The sequence below is a fragment of the Carassius carassius genome, chromosome 6 (genome assembly GCF_963082965.1).
Source record: "Carassius carassius chromosome 6, fCarCar2.1, whole genome shotgun sequence".
Classification (NCBI taxonomy): Eukaryota; Metazoa; Chordata; class Actinopteri; order Cypriniformes; family Cyprinidae; genus Carassius; species Carassius carassius.
The window spans coordinates 13,909,858-13,933,126 of record NC_081760.1 but is presented as its reverse complement, the minus strand read 5'-3'; the positions used below and the strand labels follow the sequence as shown (position 1 = coordinate 13,933,126).

Here is a 23,269-nt window from a genome sequence, read left to right as displayed (position 1 = left end):
AAGGCTCAAAACAACAAGCAATATATTACATTACATTATATCAAATCTTATATCATATAGCATTATAGCTTTGTTCATTGTTCATCAGCTGGAATGCCCATGAACTCCAGTAGAGGGCACTCCACTCAGGACTCTTGCATTTGGTGTCTGAACTCCATTTCCCATAATCCCATGCTTAGGGCTAATCACCACCAGGTGTTCCACATTACCACTCCCCTATATATACTGTGTTTGGACTGTCAGTGATAGTGACGTCTTGTTTAGCCTAGTTTGACATTTCAGAGCGGTTTCCTTGTGTTTGTACCTGCCATGTATTATCTTGGATTGTTTGTACCACCTGTGATTCTCTGCTGCCTGCCCCTTTGACCATTGCTCTTGTTTTTTCGACTCTGTTTATGCTGATTGCTGCCTGCCCCGACCTCTGCCTGGAGCACGTCTATGTCTCTGGATTATCTGTGTTATCCCTGACGCTGGTGATTGATCTTGTCTGTTTCTGACCGTGATTAATAAATGCTGCAAATGGATCCGCTCGACTTTTGACTCCATGTTACACATAACATATATTTTTGTGCAGGACATAAGTCATTTCTCTTGTCATGTTTCATTTTTTGTACTATGATTATATATTATATATATTATATTGTTTTGTATTTTTGAGCATGCACATTAAGCATTTATTGTTTTTTAATTATATTAGAAATTTTTGTCAGTTGATTTTTAATTTATTCAAACTAAATAGAGATAACATCTCTTATATTTGTTTTGTCCTAAACAAGGTCATAATGGCTTGTATCAAAATGCATCTGCTCTGCTTTTGTAACATTCATCAGTGAATTTTAATTTCTGTCTCTGTTTTTTAGGGGAAATATTCTTGTCCAAAACAGTTTTTGTATCCTACCTGTCAGTTACTTGACTACAAAATCTGCATTTAGCAGTTAGATAACACTTAGAAATGAATCTGATTGTGTTACGTAACTCCCTGGAGTTGTGCAACTCTTTCTAGTATGCTTTTCTCAAAATGAGCTGTTTTTATCTCTCGCAAGGGGTCATGAACTTTTTTTTTTCTTTTTCTTTTTTTTTATGTTGTACTGCTCTCTGAGGTCTACTTACAATACTATCAAGATTTTTACATAAAAACATTTATATGTAATAGATTGTAGACTCTGAAGTAAACGCCAGCTGCTATGATTGACTAACAGTTGTGTATGTTCGACAGCCTACATCCTTCACAGATGGACACTGATGTGATTTAGGTTAAAAATGCATGAATACTCAGTACATATCAAATGATCTTTGATTACAGATAAAGCAATAGTGACCACGTAAAAAAACCTTACTTGTGTGGTGTGACATTAATGTCGGATCCAAAATAGTCAGTCATCATTGTCTTTTAGTTTCAATATTTCGGAAAATCCTGCATTGAATTGTGCCTTGTTTGTTAACAAATCCCTGGTCAAATGAAGTGAAAAAATGACCAAGTTCTTATGGACATGGTTTTGAACGTCATTAAAAATAAAGTCCATACAGAAGATCCCAAAATATCAAGGGAATTTCAATTTCTCAGTTCATGACCCCTTTAAGTATGATATTAGTCATGCATCAGATGTTCTTATGCGATTTGAGATAGCAAATGCAAAAGTACAGTGCTACTGTCACAGTTTTGAGTGGAGGTAATTATTCCTCATAATTCCTGTGAGTGATAGCTGGGATCCCCGGCAAGCTCTAATGTAACAAGGTCAGCCAGGCCTTTGCCATCGGTAGCAGTCTCCATAACAACATATCCAGCTGTCAGCTGTGGAGCTGCAGATGTTCATATGTGTCACCCGACATCAATTCTACCTTGTTCAGATGTCCATTAGTGACCATCAGTCAAAGCAATTATTGTTCGATTTGTGAAAAATGAAATGAATTATTTTATAAGTTATTTGAGTAATGCAAGTGATCATAGCATGTCATTTTATTTGTTTTATATTGCAGTTTTAACTATATTTATTTGTTTGTTTGTTCATATTTACAATACAACTATATACATTATAGATAGATAGATAGATAGATAGATAGATAGATAGATAGATAGATAGATAGATAGATAGATAGATAGATAGATATATCTATATCGGATAGATCTTTATAGATAATACATTGGGAAAATGAAGCTACACAATTATTTGTCGGAAATTATTTTTCCCTCCTGTTTGGGCTTTAATAGCGAATAGAATAGAAAAGTTGTTTCAGAAAGGTTATTTTCTTTACAATAACATGCATGAAGATTCATTACCAATGAGACCAACTTTGATTTTGTGTCTGCCAGTCCATAATAAACAAAGAGAGAGACAGACAGAGCGAGACTATCATTGAGAGTGTGCCATGTTTCTTCTAAAACTACTCTCTCTATCGCTTTCACCTCCGATGTTGAAACACACTCACTCTTGGCTGGTGTACTTGAGTGAGCGCTATCTCTGTCCTCTTCCTCTTCTAAGTGATTGAGTCACAGGTAAATGGTAAATGGTGACAGATATGACAGGTACAAACCAGATCCTGAACCCCTGCCTGACAGAAAAACAGCTGAGCACCGAAATACGATCAGAAAGGCGTCTGGTGTTCATAGACACGTCTCACCACTGACTGAGTAGGTGTGAGTCCTCCTGCGGTTTGTTAAGAAGGATGCCAGTTTGTAGATTGTGCTACTGTTTTGTGATGTCAAGCCCTCACTGAGAGTTTCTAAAGCTCATGCTTTGTTACTCGGGTTGTTTTAGGAGCTGTAAGTCAACATTTGCAATTTAATTAAAGATGGTCAAAAATCTAGTCCAAACAAGGAAAAATCATTAATTTAGATTGTAGCGATATTTGACAGTTGAGAGCAGCTTTCCTGTTAGTGGACGTGGTTTCAGCACCAATAGTGGACATGCCTCCAGTGTTTGAGAGCAAAGAAAACTTTAAAACCTTATTGTATTTATTTTTTATTTTTTCATTTAAATTTGACTGGGTAGTAAATTTTAGTAAGTATTTCCGTATTTAGTATTTTTTTTTTTTTTTACCTTATATTAATACTTTACCTAACGGCTGGTAAAATGCTTTTAATATTATGCACAAAATCTAAGATAAGATACACCAACAATGTTTATGAAGACTCTTCTGCTAACCAAGACTGCATTTATTTAAACAAAAATGCAATAGAAATTTAAATATTTGTATATATTTTTACAATTTAAAATAATTGCTTTCTATTTTAATATATATATATATATATATATATATATATATATATATATATATATATATATATATATATATATATATATATATACATAAATATTTATTCCTGTAATGCAAAGCTGAATTTTCAATAGAAATCCTTCTAATATGATTATTAAAATAACGTTATGCCAATGTTATCATCAGTGTTAAAAACAGTTGTGGTTCTTATTATTGGATAATAAAAAAACAATAATACAATTATTATATTAAAACATTCTGATGAATTGAAGCATTAATTTCTTTAAAAACTGTAATTTACTTAAATATGCGCACAAACACACACACACACACACACACACACACACACATATACGTACAGTACATTTATTAGTGCTGGACAACGAGTACAATTTTTAGTTGCAACTAATCACATTGTTTTTCTGCGATTAATATGCATGAAATTCAATAATGAATTCAAAAGTAGTGTATTGTGGAATTTTTCATTTAAAAGTACTGCTATAACTACCCCAGTAGTTAGATGTTTTAACTTGGACACCTCACCTCTCCAAGATACTTTGAAGGACCTATCTGATAGGTAAGACACAAACCACTTGAGTGCAGTTCCTGAGATGCCCTTTGTTAATAGGGTTGACAGGAGGATCTGGTGGTTAACCATGTCAAAACCAGCGGACAGATCCAGCAAGACGGAATGGTTCTCTTTATGAATGCTCCATTAAATCATTAGGCTTGTTTAACTCGAAGTGGATCATCAGCATGAGATCGATTGGCATGTGGCATCAAAGTACAGTGGGAGCGATTAGAGAGCAGATGACTCTGCATGCTTTTGAACAGATCTTGCGTTTATGAGGATTTTGAATGCATTTGTGTATTGCTCAGAGACAAACACTTCTGGTTTGTCTTTATATTTTCAATTGAAAAATTGAGCAAAACGGACAACATTGTGCCTAAAATAACACAATATTAAATTCTTGTTTATTAAACTGTTGTATAAGATCAGTATACAGGTCCTTCTCAAAAAATTAGCATATTGTGATAAAGTTCATTATTTTCCATAATGTAATGATAAAAATTCAACTTTCATATATTTTAGATTCATTGCACACCAACTGGAATATTTCAGGTCTTTTATTGTTTTAATACTGATGATTTTGGCATACAGCTCAAAAATTCCTATCTCAAAAAATTAGCATATTTCATCCGACCAATAAAAGAAAAGTGTTTTTAATACAAAAAAAGTCAACCTTCAAATAATTATGTTCAGTTATGCACTCAATACTTGGTCGGGAATCCTTTTGCAGAAATGACTGCTTCAATGCGGCGAGGCATGGAGGCAATCAGCCTGTGGCACTGCTGAGGTGTTATGGAGGCCCAGGATGCTTCGGTAGCGGCCTTAAGCTCATCCAGAGTGTTGGGTCTTGCGTCTCTCAACTTTCTCTTCACAATATCCCACAGATTCTCTATGGGGTTCAGGTCAGGAGAGTTGGCAGGCCAATTGAGCACAGTAATACCATGGTCAGTAAACCATTTACCAGTGGTTTTGGCACTGTGAGCAGGTGCCAGGTCGTGCTGAAAAACTAAATCTTCATCTCCATAAAGCTTTTCAGCAGATGGAAGCATGAAGTGCTCCAAAATTTCCTGATAACTTGCTGCATTGACCCTGCCCTTGATAAAACACAGTGGACAAACACCAGCAGCTGACATGGCACCCCAGACCATCACTGACTGTGGGTACTTGACACTGGACTTCAGGCATTTTGGCATTTCCTTCTCAACAGTCTTCCTCCAGACTCTGGCACCTTGATTTACGAATGACATGCAAAATTTGCTTTCATCCGAAAAAGTACTTTGGACCACTGAGCAACAGTCCAGTGCCGCTGTTTCTGGTTCAAAAGTGGCTTGACCTGGGGAATGCGGCACCTGTAGCCCATTTCCTGCACACGCCTGTGCACGGTGGCTCTGGATGTTTCTACTCCAGACTCAGTCCACTGCTTCCGCAGGACCCCCAAGGTCTGGAATCGGTCCTTCTCCACAATCTTCCTCAGGGTCCGGTCACCTCTTCTCGTTGTGTAGCGTTTTTTGCCACACTTTTTCCTTCCCACAGACTTCCCACTGAGGTGCCTTGATACAGCACTCTGGGAACAGCCTATTCGTTCAGACATTTCTTTCTGTTTCTTACCCTCTCGCTTGAGGGTGTCAATGATGGCCTTCTGGACAGCAGTCTTACCCATGATTGCGGTTTTGAGTAATGAACCAGGCTGGGAGTTTTTAAAAGCCTCAGGAATCTTTTGCAGGTGTTTAGAGTTAATTAGTTGATTCAGATGATTAGGTTAATAGCTCGTTTAGAGAACCTTTTCATGATATGCTAATTTTTTGAGATAGGAATTTTTGGTTTTCATGAGCTGTATGCCAAAATCATCAGTATTAAAACAATAAAAGACCTGAAATATTTCAGTTGGTGTGCAATGAATCTAAAATATATGAAAGTTTAATTTTTTATCATTACATTATGGAAAATAATGAACTTTATCACAATATGCTAATATTTTGAGAAGGACCTATATATATATATATATATATATATATATATATTTTTTTTTTTTTTTTTTTTTTTTTTTGAGAAGGACCTATATATATATATATATATAGGTCCTTCTCAAAAAATTAGCATATTGTGATAAAGTTCATTATTTTCCATAATGTAATGATAAAAAATTAAACTTTCATATATTTTAGATTCATTCAGTCTGTGTAATATATGAGATTGATATTTGTCAAATGATTAGAGTCTGGCTGTCTTGAGTTTGGACTCGCCTGTTATTGGCTTCATTCCGCAGGAGCGTCTTGGTAATCAGCTCTTAATCACTGTTTGCGTTCACCTCCTTCTCAGTGCCATGTTTCATTGTGGAGCCATGCGGGGTTAAGTTAACACAAACACACTAGCTTTTATCATAGAGAGCTGTGGCTCACCTTTGTGGCCAATGTGCAGCTATTGAGCGTTAGCCGTTTAATGGAACATCACGATCTGTTTTTCAGTGTTGAAAATAGATGAAAATGCATTATTGAATAGAATTACAACAGCAGTGTTTGTGCAGAGGATCATATACTGGACTAATTTGGCATGTTGTGCAATGTTGTGTTGTTAAAAACACATTAAATGTGTCTCTGAAAAATAAATCATGGATCTGTGAATGCTTGCGTAATAGCTTTTGGCCAATGATAATCTGCATCTTCCAGAGCATTTTTGTTTTAGTGTGTAGCTGTTGCTTTCCAAGTGTTTGTGGCTTTTTCAAAATGAAAATTGTTGTTTTCTTGCAGGAAAGATTTAATCAGCATGTTTGTGGCACAGGCTGTTGAAACACTCTCTCATTCAAATGGTAATGCTAACGAGAGACATTAAGCAGCCAATGGTCTTTTCAATACATTCAAACATGATGAAATTGCTTTGTTTTCATTAATCATTATTCATTATTCATTTTTTTATTATTATTATAATTTTTTGAAGATGTGAGACAATGACACTCTTGATGTCCCCCCCTCCATATTACCTAAAATATGGAGAAATTGGTGCCCCATTTTAATTTTAAAATGAAACAGAAATCCCATTATTGTTATCATTACTTTTATGTAATATTAGATTATCCATGTACTTTATAAAAAGCACTTAGAAAGAAATGTTTTTAGTACATCATACAGTATGTATCCCTACTTATTCTAAATTTCCTGTATGTACCAGTTCAAATAGACATCATTTTGACTTGACCTTTTGAATTGTTATTCAGTTTATTGAAGAAGAAGAAAAAAAAACTGTATTAATGACATGCTGACATGAGCTTATTTTGTCTGCAAAAAATGCATACTTATTTAAGAATATTCACTCTGAAAAAAAAAATGCTGGGTTGTTTCAAACTAACTTTGTGTCAAATATGGACTAACCCAGCTGTTGGGTTAATTTTTTTAATTACATTTTCATATATATGACCTTAACTAAGCACTTTTGAAGACAAAATAAACTCAAATCAGCAAATTAAAATTAAATGGTAAAACCCTTATTTAATTACTTTTCATATACAGTACTATGCTTTCATATCTTCAGCGTTGTTATTATCATGGTCAAACGCATACCTTGTACATGCTAAACAAAAAACGAAAACACATGAAAGATAAATTTTGCTGTTGCTTTGTTCAAGCACAGCACACGATGTGTACAGAATTTACATCTTTGTATTTTTTTTTTATTTCTAGCTAGTCACTACAGATTCATATCTTATTAGCTGAAACTGAACTCTGATTGCTCCAGAGAGCTTCAGAGAAGGAGATGCAGCAATCCCATCATTAAAATGTAGCACTTTATCCACAGCTGACCAAGCATGAATAGCTGTGTGGCGATTACCACCCAGGCTGCTATCAAATTCTTCATTGACTTGTGAGACCAACTGTCCAATTAAGACCGGTGTGAATATTCTGCGGTGAATATAATTTTCAAGGTCCATCAACTCACAAGCCCTCAACATAGTATTCATTTGAACTCTGAAAACTGGGTCTGATTAGTAAATAACTGCTAAAGTCCAAAGTTGTGGCAAATTTAAGCACCTTTATGACTTTTCGGATGCTGTTAAATTGCATTAACTCTGTTAATGATCTCAGGGTTAGGCACTGAACATTTATTGTTGGTGATATCTCATGTTCTAGATGTATAATATCAGTGTATAATATCAGATTGTCCATTTAATTCATATGGTTTGTCTGATTCATCATAGTTGCATTTCTGGAATTCCCTGTAAGGGCTATAATGTATATAAGCAAAACAAATCAAAACAAAATAACATTTCTCATTCTCAAAATGAATAAAAACTATATAGACATTGAAAAAATACTAAAATGACAAAAAAATAAATAAATTGTACAACGTATAATAAATATATATATATAAATACATATATATATATATATATATATATAAAAGCTAAATATTACAAAAAATATAAAATAAAATAGTAGTTATAGCTTCTGCTTATCTTTTCACCTTTTACATTGTTGACCTCTTTAAACTTCACAATGAAGATGAGATGCAGATCTTTCAGCTGTCGAATTTATATATGTTTATAAACGTTTATTATCAGTTCAAGTGGCTATTACCATTAATAAGCATATGCTCCGTTGCTGTGGTCTTGAGTCATACTGAAAGCCATCAGCAGTTATTATCTAAAACGGTTTCAGCAAACAATATTGCAGTTATATTTTCACGAAATTTGCAAAGGAAAAACACAATGCTTTGAATTCAATGTATGTGAATCCTCTGAAAGCATGCATGCTATTTCTGTACTAAAGTAAACAGCCGGTCCTCATGGGAGAAAAGGAGAGGTTTACTTCACAGGTTGTAGTATTTACCAACTTAAACTCGCTCTGTAGAGATGCACTGTAATTCTGTATTCCCGCTCCGTTTAGCACTACCTGTGAGTAAATGCGACTGAGCATTCACAGTATTTGATGATCCTTTCCATAATTATTTCATGATGAAGTCTAAATTGTCCTTGGCCGATAAAGACAGCTCCATCATTTTAAGAGACTAATTATTCCTGCCGGGATCCAGCAGCCTCCCACATGCTCCTTTATATGCAGACTGACAATAAACAGCAAACCCACGTTCAGCACCCCATGTAATCCTCAGAGAATAGACGACTGGAGATGTCGTATTAGACACCTGCTTATGGCCCGCAGACATGCAGCCTTTTCTGATATGAGTGAAATAGAACGAGAAGGTGAATATCACCAAGCTTGTCAGGAACATGTCAGGTTTAACAATCTGCTTCTTGGGAAAATGGACCCTAAAGTTGTCTCATTACGGATGATTTTATAGTGAATGAATGAATATTACTATCAATATTTGGGTTTATATTTTACAAATGAATAAAAATGAATGAATAAATAAATAAATGAAATAAATATATTTTACTTTTGTATTTTATACATTATAATAATCTAATTATTTTGCATTGTGTCACTATTTTCATGAAAACGGATACATTTTCCCCATTTCTGTTTTTTTTTAATGCGAAGAAAAATCTAATTTAATAGGGTACTGCTGAAGAAAAAAAATAAATATATATATATATATATATATATATATATATATTTACCAGTAATATTAAATGCAAGTAAGGTGTTTTATTTCCAAGAATAGGCTGGTTTTTTATTTATTTATTTTATTTGTTTTATTTTTTCATCCAATAAGACACATACTTTGTCACATATTTAGAGCTGCTGCAGCTCCACATATCTCTTTGAATTGCATCTATTGAACTGGCCTAAATTTACTTTTTGTTCAGGCTGACAAATATTTGTTGTGAATAGAACATGAATAGAATAGAACGTAGGATTTGTTTTGCTTGATCATTTTGCTTTTGGAGTGAATAGGCCTTAATATTGTCATGAAAATACTGTCACAGTGCAAAAAGTAAAAACAAATCATAGTCTCAAAATAAACAATAAAAATTCCCTCTGTTTTGGGGGGTGAATAGTAAGCAGGAAATGCTTTTGTGAGCTACCAATAATGACAGGATGTTTATTTATTTTATACAAAAATTAAAATAAAATGTATCCTGTACTAGATTTTGGAAAGCATTCTGAATTACTGTGGAAGCTGTGAACTTTAACAGAAACAGTAATCATTTAAGTATGAACATTTTAAAATTTTAATATCTGAAGTTGGAGTCTGTTTCAAACTTCTCCAGCTTCTAAATCATCTTTTCTGCTGTCTTTTAATGCCTTCACACATTCCTTCCAAGGAATGTTTATATATCTGTCAGGTTTGATTTAAACATGCTTCACTAGCATGGATCTGACGGGTGTTCCCAACCAAAACAAGCACACTAGAACAGAAACTCTATGTCAGGATCTGTGCTTCTCATAAAGACGCTTTTACACCTCTGCTTTCATTACAGCGGGTGTCCGACCGCTGGGCTGCTTGTATTTGCATTTTCTTAGAAATGCTACAGTGAAGCCTTCTTTCATTTTCAGCGAATCATACAAAGTGTACAAACCCTGCATTTAGTCAGAAAGTGTTTTTTCTCCTATTTGACATATCAAAAGATGCTTATCTGCACTGATCTGCCATCAAGAACTCCAACTGTGTCATTCTGCAATGGCTTGTTTTCTTAGACACATTTTAGAAACACAACAACGGTTTTGAGCACTTTGGCGTCGAATCTTTAGCGTTTGAATGTGATGAATGGAGCAGCTGTGCTTCTTTGCTTCTGCGTTTGGTTAGGAAGCATTTACTTCAATTACACCGTCACAGCTTTTCAGCTGATGTTTGGCTCGTATTAAGTCTGTTGAATAAAATCCACTACAGTCTGTCCAAATCAACAAATTAAATCATCTTAGACCCAGTTTGTGAATCTTAGAGTTATTTTTAAGTGGGTTAAATTGACAGTAGATCATTTCTGGGATGCAGTCTGTTGAGGTTCATCTGGCACAGCCTAAATTGTTCCTTTTTTTGAGAAATGCGAGTTCATAATAAAGTGGGAAATGATGACAGTACTTAAGATGCTTTGATGTAACAACTGATACAAACAAAGATACTTCATTGGTGTAATGTTGACTATATTTGATACATAAGGCTTTTATGGCTCATATAGTATGATAAAGTGAGAATATAGAGAAAAAATAAAAAAAAATAATAATAAAAAAACAGTTTTATTCTGAAGCCCAAACTAAGAAAAAGAAGAAGAAGAAGAAAAACTTTTTCAGATGCTGATAATAATATGGCTAAAAGCTTGTAATGTGAACCACTGAGATCTTTAAGCCAGCATTGCATAAAATGCATATAACTATCAGTTATTCCTTTATATTGTCCAATAATGTATTTGTAAGATTATATTTAAAATTTATTTTTCATTTTTTCATTTTTATTTTTTCATGTAGTAGATTGTGTTTTTCAGGAAAGTTTGATAATTTAGAGGCCTTAAAATACATGTCAAATATATTAAAATAGGAATTATAGGAACTAGCAAATCTTTTGGTCATTTTAACAAATGTTTTGGCTTATTCTAATCTCTATGTAAAATATATTGAGACTCATAAATCAGAAGTTTATTGATTTTTTGTCAATTTATTGAGCTTGTTTGGAATTTGTAAACGGTTCATTTAAGAATGTAATATACACTTATTAGTGTAAATAGAACAGCTTGATCTTCCCCAACTAAACACTTTGTACAAACGTTGATGGACCTTTGCTCGGCTGTTCAACCGATGTTTCCCAGCAAATGAAAGCCATCAATTCTGAGTCCAAGCCGGCGACCCGTCATTTCTGTGCAACAGTTCATGCCGAGAGGTTTGCCCCGTGTACTTAACACTTCCTGTCCGTGAAATCCCTTGATAGAGCCCTAGACTCCCTCGACCTCCATCTCTTATCCTCATTTTTATCTTTACCCTGAACATTTTATTTTTGCCAGAAGGAAGAAAAAATAATAACCTTGATGGTGATGGGCAGTTTTTTTTTTTTTCATCAATAGAAAAAGAAATCCCTTTGCTGTTGCAGTTGCTTTTAACGATTATAAAATGTGATATTAATGGCAAATTAATGCCGCATTTTTTAAAAAGCACAAAAGCCATTACAACAGCAAAATCCTTTTCCACGGGATGCATTTTGTTTTAACAAAGCAATGTGTATGATTGAAAATAACATTTTATTTAGTAATTAGCAAAGAAATAAGCTAAAAAAACATTGCTTGAAAACAAGAACTCGTTTTTTTGTTATTTTCACCAAAATATGGATCAGCTGGCTCTTGTATCAAAGACAACCAGTTGTTTCATTTTCTCTATATAAGTTTGGGTTGGATAAAAAAAAAAAAAAAAAAAAAAATATATATATATATATATATATATATATATATATATATATATATATATATATATATATATATATATATTATGTCCCTTCTGCTTACAAAGATTGCATTTATAGATAGATGGATGGATGGATGAATGGATGGATAGATAGATAGATAGATAGATAGATAGATAGATAGATAGATAGATAGATAGATAGATAGATAGATAGATAGATAGATAGATAGATAGATAGATAGATAGATAGATAGATAGATAGATAGATAGATCTGATATTTCATTATCAAACACTAAATGTAGAGTTTTATGGTCAGTCTTTATATGCTGGCTGGCTTCTAGAGCAGCACCCGAATGTAATCGCTGCTCTCAGATTGCCACAGAAAACTCAGACTTCACCATCTCCAGCGAGACCTCAGCTCTGACCTCCAGCGAGCTCCTGATGGAAATCTAACCAAGCATCACGGGCAATTTGAGTCCTCAGAGTAAACAAACAGAAGTGCTCTTCAAAGGCCGGGGTCCAAACAGAGAGTGGCAGCCACTGCGGGTCCATTCACACACATGGAAAGACTCGTGATTAAACTCCCTCCTCCCGGACCACACTTCAAGCCTTAAAGGACACACTCAAAAAGGAAGCACTTTTATGAAGTGACATATACTTGTAGCTTTGTCATTCTGCCTTTGAAACCGTTTGGGGGAGCTAATGCGCAAAAGTAATTAATACCGATCATAGCGTTCTTAAATTCAGCACACTCACAGTCTATAGCTTAAGGGGATGTTGGAGGAAAGAAAGAAGACAGTTTTTTATAGTCAATGGAATTGTTTTTATTATTATTATTATTATTATTATTATTATTATTACAGCAAAGAAACATGGAGTGAAATTTGAGCCTATGGCTTGTAATTGTATGCCAAATCTCAGTTTGCATACATTGCATTAAAATAATTTAGAATGTTTTCACAGAATTTGTATTGCAGAAGGAGAATTTGAGCAAAAACCTGCTTTCTTCTTCTTCTTCTTCTTCTTCTTCTTCTTCTTCTTCTTTTTCTTCTTAATAATAATAATATTATTATTATTATTATTATTATTATTATTATTATTATTATTAATAATAATAATAATAATAATAATAATAATAATAATAATAATAATAATAATAATAAATAAAAATAAAACTCACAATGCAAAATAGAGTAATGGTCCATAAAATAGGCATTATGTTTTTGTTGTTGTTGTTTCATGGCATTACAGATTTGTGCTGATGTGAAAAATTGACCATTTAGATTTGAGTGAATCTTAGTTTACATCCATTTTCACTCTGCATTACAGACATGTGAGAGCCTTACACGTCTATCATATTACAGGATTGAGTTTCCCCTGAAGCAGCGTTTGCTTTTTCACCTCATTCAACATGGCAGCTAAATGGTTTCTCTCCAGCGAGTCACTGACGTTGGACTGACCTACATTATAGCACAGTATGCCAATAAACCCCTCCAAGTTTTAATTGCTTTTGCTATTACTGTGCCATTGCTTTGGGTTCCCATGCCCCATAGTTGCTCGTTTGCCACGAGCCACCCCACAATGCTCCTCTAATTGACAATCAAGTTTTAAATCAGCCTTTTGTGTGCACTTCTCGCACTCTTTTATTTATAAGTGAAACACGGTATCCATCACGACCTGCTTCCAGGGGCATTTATGAGTTCAACCAAAGGGTAAGACCTAATGAAAAGATCAACTACTTTTTCTCTCTCCGCTTTTATCGAAAGCTCGTGCCGATCAATGCCATCATCCAGTTTGCTGTAATAGGTTCCATGTGAGCACAAATTAATAACACAGAGGTTTAATGACACGGCTGTGAGATTGGTGAATCACCTGTCTTCACCATCGATTTGTGCCCTGGTCCGCTCAAGAGTAATTTGGCTGATGAGAGGATGGATAGTTTACATGTACCTTCCCATCTTTGTCCTCCTAATATCACCTGAAAAAAAATCTGTCCCTTCATTGTCGTCATAAATAGAGCGTGATAATGAAATCTAGAGCCCTTTTTATGTAGCAAAGAGGAAGCGGAGTCTGATAATGAATAATGTAAGCAAGTAAATTTTGGTCATGACTTTTTCCAAGTGCATAAAATGAACTTTGCAATGTGATATCCGTTCTCACTCAACTGCCTCCATAATTAACAATTCAGCATTAGCTTCTGTATATGGCGTTCATTAATAAATTATCATACACTCTGAAAAGGAATACTTTAGGCTAGGTTTGAATTAATTTCTTCGCCCCCGGTATATATAATATTATCATATTGATATGAAGAAGAGCCGTTTATGATGGTATGTCAAGGATCAGTAGCAACAGGTCTCCTGAAATGGGGAGCCAATGTCAAATCTTGAGGTTTGACATTTTTAGTCCAGTATAAATTCATTTTGCATTTCCATTTGAAGTTTACACAGCTTCTGGTTAAATTAAACATGCAGCCAATACCATGATATTTCCTATGTTTGAATTGACAATGATATGTTATAACATATATATATATATATGTATATTACAAATACACATTACAGTACATTACATATACAAATATACATGATGTTTAACGTAAAAGGCATTTGGGGGTCAACTAGAGTACAAAATGTGATGCAGGTGCCTCCTTGATCATCTCATTAAGATGTCACAGAAGTGCATTCCAAAAAAAATAATAATAATAATAATAAAAAAAAAAGTGTTTTTGACCATTTATCCCCTCTAAGCTTTCACTCCAGATTGGAGCATAGGGTTGAGCTCTTCCAGATGAAATGCAGGATCGGTGTCTGAATGTGAGGGATTGTCCTGATGAGACTGTCAGGTGAAAGGTCATCATGTGGATCATTTTATTTACGGCTAAAATATTATTGATTCATTTTACTAATAGTTAGATTGGGCAGGCCTTCGCAAAAGGGTGTTACATTACAAACAAAAAAATGAAATAAAAAAAGAATAAACTGCCTTGACAAAGGCACTTTGGGCATCAAGAGGAAAAAGGGCAAGTGCTCAAGCACCCACACCCATCCTCACCCTCTGTATGTGCCTGACCAGTTTGCCCCATTCATGTATTTTTTCAGACCTGTTGTGAGCATAATAGATGGAAATTATTGCATTGACAAAGTAATCGGTCAATCACAAGGATGTGGAAGCACTGCCTTCTCTCATGTGTCATTTTCCTATACTTCAAGTCCTCTGTAATGTCATGAACAGTAATATCAAGCTTGAACATATTTTGTAGCATTTTCTGCATTATGCAAATTCATCAGGAATCAGGTGGTTTGGTGTATTATTCTGCTATCATCCATGGAGATATGTGCTACTTCTCAAATATGATGTCTGAGTAAACAGTTTTGGAATGTGCACCTGGTTTCACTGCAAGCTTTAAAGACAGATCCTGTTATCACAGAAGTATTCAGTACCTCTCTGATACTTTTTGGCTTGTAATGGTCTTTTAGTATAATTGCTCTGTTACTAAAGTAAATAAATACATGAAAACTTGTGAAATTAGATCCAGGATTGTCACATACTGAAGTGAATTGCTTTTTAGTTACTTCTTGTGAAAATTAGAACTGTAGTGCAAAACTGGCCATCCCAAATTCTGAATGCGTCTTTATAATTTGTTTGTGTTATATTTTACCTCGGTTAACCTCAGCTTCACTGTTCAAGCAATTCTGTGCTAAGCCACTATTTCTAAAGTTTGTTTCCTAACTGCAGTTAATTAGTAAGTTTCAGTGTTTTGTTTGCTTAAATAGTTTCACACAGGACATTGAGATTGCATTATACGCATAAATAACATCCAGTTATTAGACTCAACACTCCAAAAGCCAGAAAAGGCTTGTTTGCAAATTTCACAAGCCGGCATAACCTTCAAAAGTGGCTTGATAAGTCTTATTTTTTCTCCATTGCAACTCTTTTGATGTTTTTATTGTCTTGATTGATGGATGATTGGGCTGTCATCAGCAAAGATTAATATATTAGATTTTTTTTTAATAGCACACATTCATGTGAATTTTTTTCAGGGTGGATTTAATAAGACAACATTGAAATTGACCATTACAAATAAGTACCGTGATGATAATGGTAATAACGGGTGTAAAAGTGCTTCAAATAATACCATTGTGCTATCAAGTGCCACGACCCTTACTTTTTTTACCATGGTATTGTGGATACAGCAGTACCAATACAGTTCTTTGGATACAACAGAATTTGAGTATTGTAGTGCTACCGTGGTTTTTTGTACATGTACCTCGGTAGGTAAATTCATGGTATTAAAGTATTATTATGTTACATAGTTTCAGTATTGTGTTATATTACGGAGTACCACACACACACATTCGGTAATAATTAAGAGTTCAAAAATATTGTATATGTTCATTTTGTTACCATTAATGCATGAAGCTTTCAGCATGCGGTTATAAGGGAAAAAACTAATTTCACCTGACATCTAAAATGCAAATTTCAACCAGTCTTGAGCAGCTGAGATAAATCAAGTGTTTAATCACACGAGCATCTTCTTTGGCATTTTCCCATTTTCCAGAGTGATTTTGAGGGAATTGTACACATTACTGCCCTTCCAGTGTTACTTATTCTAACAAAGTGTCTTTCACAGCCAGAAACACATAATGACTCTCCATTTGTTTAGCTGAGAGGGACATTATAGAGAAACAACACGTCTCAAGATTTCAAAATATGAACATGAGGGGAAAACCTAAAGGGTAAAATCAATTTGTGGACACTCATTAAATCAATACATTACATGTTTTTATTCCCGCATGACAGTCTTATATACAATTCAGAGGTGTTGATAAGTAAAACAGGAAGGGCCATGGCACTTTCTGTGGGTCTTTTGAGTCTTGTATTTATTATGAGTCCATCTGTTGGACACTTCATCCAGTTGTGCATTATTACATTAGTTTTGAATAATAATACATTTTAATTGTCAAATGTAGAGCTCGGATATTGAGAAAAAAAGGTTTTCTTTTTTAATTTTCCAAAATTGTATATACAGTATATACAGGTCCTTCTAAAAAAAATAGCATATTATGATAAAGTTCATTATTTTCCATAATGTAATGATAAAAATTAAACTTTCATATATTTTAGATTCATTGCACACCAACTGAAATATTTCAGGTCTTTTATTGTTTTAATACTGATGATTTTGGCATACAGCTCATGAAAACCCAAAAATCTCAAAAAATTAGCATATCATGAAAAGGTTCTCTAAACAAGCTATTAACCTAATCATCTGAATCAACTAATTAACTCTAAACACCTGCAAAAGGATCCTGAGGCTTTTAAAAACTCCCAGCCTGGTTCATTACTCAAAACCGCAATGATGGGTAAGACTGCTGTCCAGAAGGCCATCATTGACACCCTCAAGCGAGAGGGTAAGACACAGAAAGAAATTTCTGAACGAATAGGCTGTTCCCAGAGTGCTGTATCAAGGCACCTCAGTGGGAAGTCTGTGGGAAGGAAAAAGTGTGGCAAAAAACGCTGCACAACGAGAAGAGGTGACCGGACCCTGAGGAAGATTGTGGAGAAGGACCGATTCCAGACCTTGGGGGACCTGCGGAAGCAGTGGACTAAGTCTGGAGTAGAAACATCCAGAGCCACCATGCACAGGCGTGTGCAGGAAATGGGCTACAGGTGCTGCATTCCCCAGGTCAAGCCACTTTTGAACCAGAAACAGCGGCAGAAGCGCCTGACCTGGGCTGACCTGAAGCAGCACTGGACTTTTGGACAAATTTTGCATGTCATTCGGAATTCGATATTTCTGGAAAACCAGGATGCTTGATTCATGTTTCATGTTGTATGTATGGTGATTAAGCTTTATATTATATTTGTGATTATTATTTTTTTTTTTATGTTGTTTATGGTAATGTAATCATTAATGTTGCCCCAAGTGAATTTCACTTGAACTGATCCTCAGCTTAGCACAGGGTAGTGTCCAGCTGGGCTGAAACGGCTTTTCCATCAGACACTAGTTTATTATTTTGCCTTTTTTGTTTTTGGAAGTAAATCCTGGGCGGAGACTCTGTTTCTCCAAAGGGGGCTGGCGTTTCAGGGTTTTGACTGCTGATGTACTGCCTGTAAGTCGCCTCGAGCCTGGCACGCTTCTGAAGATAGATAGGCAAGTTTGGTGAGGCAGGTGCTGAGGAGGATTGTCCTGTAGAGGGAGGTGGTTTGCCTGTTAGAGGGGCTAATATCAATGATTGGGTCAGCTTATTTTAGGTCATGGCAGGTTTTGACATATGCTTTTGTGTTTAGTCCAGATTTGAATCAGTTAGATAAATGCAAGAAAATTGAACTCCATGACATTGCAGACCATTATGACATCTCTGTGTCCACTTCTCTAGGGAAAGCTGAAGTTAAAGCGGTAGTTTTAAATGGACTTATCAGTAAAGGGGTTATCACGTTACCGGTAATTATGAGCAACCCTGACCCAGAGCACAATGCCTAAATTTGTGCCATCCTCAGTTATCTTATCTCTATATTTAGAGTCATCTCCTGGCTTTAAGCAGGATGAATGGATAAAAGTTCGTTTGTTGTGGCTACAGATTGAGAAGGAAGAGAGGGAGAGAGATTTTCAACTCGGCCGGGAGCTGGAACAAAAGAAAATAGAAGCAGATACAACACTTAAAATGAGACAACTGGAATTACAGACAAATACTGACGCTGCTCGTCCCGATACTTCTGCTAGTGTGTTGTCTTCACAGTCTGCCAGTGGGTATGATGTGAGCAAATATATTTCCTTGGTGCCTATTTTTCATGAGGCTGAAGTGGAACCCTTTTTTGGGGCATTTGAACATGTTGCTGGAGCTTTACGTTGGCCTAACGAGGTATGGGCCATTTTACTCCAGTGTAAATTAACGGGTAAGGCCCGGTAAGCGTGCGCAGCACTGTCTGTGGAGGACGGGTTGAATTATGACCTGTTTGACTGTGTGAATTTCTGTGTGAACTGTGTGGATTACTGTGTGGTTTATAGTGTGATCTACTGGGTGTTGATCTTAGTTTTCTCTCCGTACCGTCTGTCAAGGGACTCTGTGGAGGCAGCTGTCAGACCGAGGCTCCTGATTAGCTGGAAGTCGGCGTGGTTGAGCAGTGGGCAATCTCCACGTGTGTTTCAGTAACGCAGTGGGAGCCGTGAAGACCATATATTGTGTTGTATGGTTTTTATTGAGCTTCTGTTTTTGTAGTTTACTTTATATAGGGCTTAAATAAATAAATACATTAACTTGACACGTTATGAGTTATCCTTGGTTTTTCCATTCTGGGTATATATTTGTTAGTCCCACACCCCTAGACAAGCTGGGGACCTAACATATAAAAAAAAAAAAAAAAAACATTTTTATATAAAGTCAACATGAAATCTGAACTTATTATTGTTAATTGTTGTGGACAATCCGTGCATGTTGTTGGGGGGAAACAAAGTATTTTATAATTTGTATTAAATGATAAAGCTTATAATTTGCTTGATTGCATAATAGACATTGTTATTTAGAGTCAATGTGAATTTAAAATGGACTTTATTTGCTGCCTTAGATGGTGGACAATCAGTGCATGTCATTCCAAATAAAGTGTTAGACTCAGAATTGCTTTGATAAAATTGCTTGTCTTTTTTCGTTGGAAGGTGTTTTTATTTTATTTATTTATTTTTTTCCTGAACAAATAAAGCATTAAATGATAACACAAATTCAAAATGAACATGACCATGCATCAAACATTTTTGACTACAAAAACATGAAATTTTACATTTCTGTTGATGTACGTAGATGTGTGTATGTGTGTCTGTGTGTCGTGGTTCTCAGATCCTGTATGTGAATGTTCTTCTCTTCTCGTGTTGTGACAGATGCCATGCTGCTGGTGGCTGACAGACTGGAGGGGCCCTTCAACATCGAGGCCGTCATGGAGCCGATAGATGTGAAGATCTCAGAGGCCATCATGGCCATGCAGGACAACAGCATGCAAGTTTCATCCAAGGTGCATCTGCTCTCACACACACACAGTGATGCAGGGACATGATCACATACACACAGGTACTGTATCAAGATTGAAGCTTCTCAAGCTGGTGCAATTCCATGTGTTTTTCCATACCAACAGGAAATCAAAATCCTTATACTGTATTTAGTCCTTTGAATCAAATTAGTGAGAATAATGAACATGACTTTGGCATTATTATCTGCAGTGTCTTCTAAGAAAATGACTTTTTTTATGGATTTTTAGAAATGTGATCTTTATATTGTTTTATACACACACACACACACACACACACACACACACATACATATAGTTTTACAGTTTGCAGGAGTAGAAACATTTTTACAGACATTTGGTCCAAATGTTGATGAAATATGCATGTTGCTCATTAACATGTTGTAAAGCCATACCACAGGTACCAAAGCATTCAGGACGTGCTTTGGTATTCAGGGAAATTAGCTGTCTCTTCCTGATGGACTTTCACACAGATTACATTTACATTACATTTACATTTAGCTGACACTTTTATCCAAAGCGACTTAAAATTGCTATATATGGTCGCACACCTCTGGAGCAACTAGGGGTTAAGTGTCTTGCTCAGGGACACATTGGTGTCTCACAGTGGATCCGAACCCGGGTCTCTCACACCAAAGGCATGGGTCTTATCCACTGCGCCAACACCACCCCAGAAGCCAAGAGACAAAATAAATAGTGGCCACATTCCAATGCGAAAGAATGAAATAAAAAAAGCATGAAAGAATACAGCTTGTGTGGTGCTGTTTGAATGCTGCACTCCACTTTTACATTAAAAGCTTCTAGAAAGCAGGAGCTTATTGTAATATAAATGCACGGAGAGCATGGAAATCAGTGTACATGTCAGCCTTAGACTTTGAATGGTAATCATAGAGACAGATCGTCCGACATCATAACGCAGACAACATCCTGCCTTAAGAGCCAGCTGTGGCATTAAAATGTTCCATCACTGTCAGCTCACCCAGAATTCACTGCAGCCATGAGATGCCATCATGTCAATGCAAAGCATGCATTATTTATCTTGTGCCACACATTTTGAACATATTTGCCTTAGATAAAATCTTAGTTGTCAGTATCCTTGAAATTATAATATGTCTTAAAACGTTGTTGCTTATCAAGTGTTAACATGCATTTAGGCACCTAAATAAGTCAAAATGGCATTTTGCCTTCATGTACAGTAGATGTATTATCAATGACTGCATCCGACACCACTGGATGAGAAGAAATAAAAAAAAAAAAATAAGAAAATGAGTTGAGTTGAATTGAACTGAGCTGGATTATGACACCATTGTCTTTTGTAGAGCATTTTATAAAATTAATTTAATTATAGATTAACTTTGCAATATTGACACTGTTATTGAGTCAGCACTGAACGAAATGTAGCTGAGTAATGATACTATTGCCTCCTGTAGAGCTGCTTTTTGCTGAAATTTAATGTTTTATAATTGTATAATTAAAGGGTTTGCATAAAATTATTATTCTTTTTTTACATTATAAAAATGTTTTGGTCATGTTTATTTATTAATTTATTCATTCATTTATAATTGTATTTACTTATTTATTTATTTACTGTTTCCTGAGTTTCTCTTCCTATATAATTTATATATAGAAACTAAAAATAACATTCAAACTAAAAAAATCTAAAAAAAACAATAATATTCATGTATTGAAATAAAATGTTAACCAAAATAAAATAAGACAAAGTTTAAGTTATTGTATTTCAGCTGGTTATAAAAAAAAAGACTACAAAAATGCAACAGAATTACTGAAATGTTATCTAACAGAAAAATGAAAACATAAATAAATAAATCATAAATAAAATATAAAAAAAATATGATAGTTTGCCAACACATTTTCTGTGCTTTTTTATTTTATTTTATTTATACCCGGATAGAGCAAGTTAAATCAGGATATAGTTTTTAAAATGCAGCTCAAACTGTGAACACTGAACAAATGAGTGTAAACATTTATGCATTCGTTATATCCAAGCAATATTGCATTCAATGTTTACACGATGCTTAAACTGCCTGCTGCATTAAAAAAATAAATGCAAAATATCTCCTTGTCATTGCACTTCATTCTTCATTTTTCTTTTTTTGTTTTAATTTTATTTATTTATTTTTATTTTATAGCTGTTTTTATAGCCTAACTGCACTGACTGATGCATTCCCACTTTGATAATTATAGGTATTTCAGGGATGTGGTCATCCCAAACCAGCTGGAGTTGGCCGATCTGCCCGCGGGATCTCAGATGTATTCAACAGTCGCTTCAGACCCTACAGCCCAGAAGAGAGGCCGACCACGGCAGCTGGCACCAGCTTAGACAGACTGGTGAGTGGGCGGCAGGGAGGGCAGTGCAGGGCAGTGTGAGAAGGCGTGTGTGGGTGATGATGACCTTTAGAGGTCAGACCCGGAAGAATGCAGCAGCCACTGGGAAAAGCTTTTCATTGGTGGCACTGGATGAAAAATCTTAAGGTTGGGTAAAGGTTTTCTTTGTTATTATTATTATTATTATTATTATTATTAGTTTATTTTTGTTTTTTAGGCTTATAGTGAAATAGTGTGGGTGTGTTAAGTTACTCTACTGGAATAGAGAGTTCAGACTCAAAATATATAACAAGAAAACAGGAAAATTTCAAATAGACTTCAAATAGAACAATATTACCTTTTTTTCTTGGTTATGCAGATATTTAGGGAATTTTTTTTTTTTTTTTAATTTACTCGAGTTACTCATAATATTTAAGAATAGATGAAAATATGACTTTGACCATTTTTGTCTTGGTTATATGAACACTGAGGAAATTTTCTATTTTATCATTTTGCAAACGTTATGGAGACTTTACTAATGTTCTATGAACATTCTGAAACAAGTAATAGTTAAAAAAAAAAAAAAGGAAATATTCAACTTTATAATTTTGCTAATATTATGGGAAAGTTACTTCTGAATGTCCTCTGAAAATTCTGAAACAAGTAGTGAAATCAAACTAAAATGTTCTATAAACAACGTATAATTTCTTTCTTTTCTTTCTTTTTCTTGTGCTAATATATTGGTTATTTCTTTTTCTTATGTAGGCTAATTATGAAGTAGTGTCTAAGTGTACTTGAGCTGCACAAAATACTATTATGAATATTAATTAACTCAATATTAATTTGACTTAAATGTAG

The 23,269-nt window shown here is 34.8% G+C and overlaps 1 protein-coding gene across 1 annotated transcript in view; it reads left to right on the top strand.

Annotated features, from left to right (window-relative positions):
• LOC132142399 (glypican-6-like) overlaps positions 1-23,269 on the top strand; it is a 291,401-nt gene that overhangs the window by 206,063 nt on the left and 62,069 nt on the right. The window contains exons 5-6 of the mRNA XM_059552222.1: positions 19,944-20,074; positions 22,292-22,435. Coding sequence (XP_059408205.1) covers positions 19,944-20,074; positions 22,292-22,435 — 275 coding nt within the window. The remainder of the gene's footprint in view (positions 1-19,943; positions 20,075-22,291; positions 22,436-23,269) is intronic.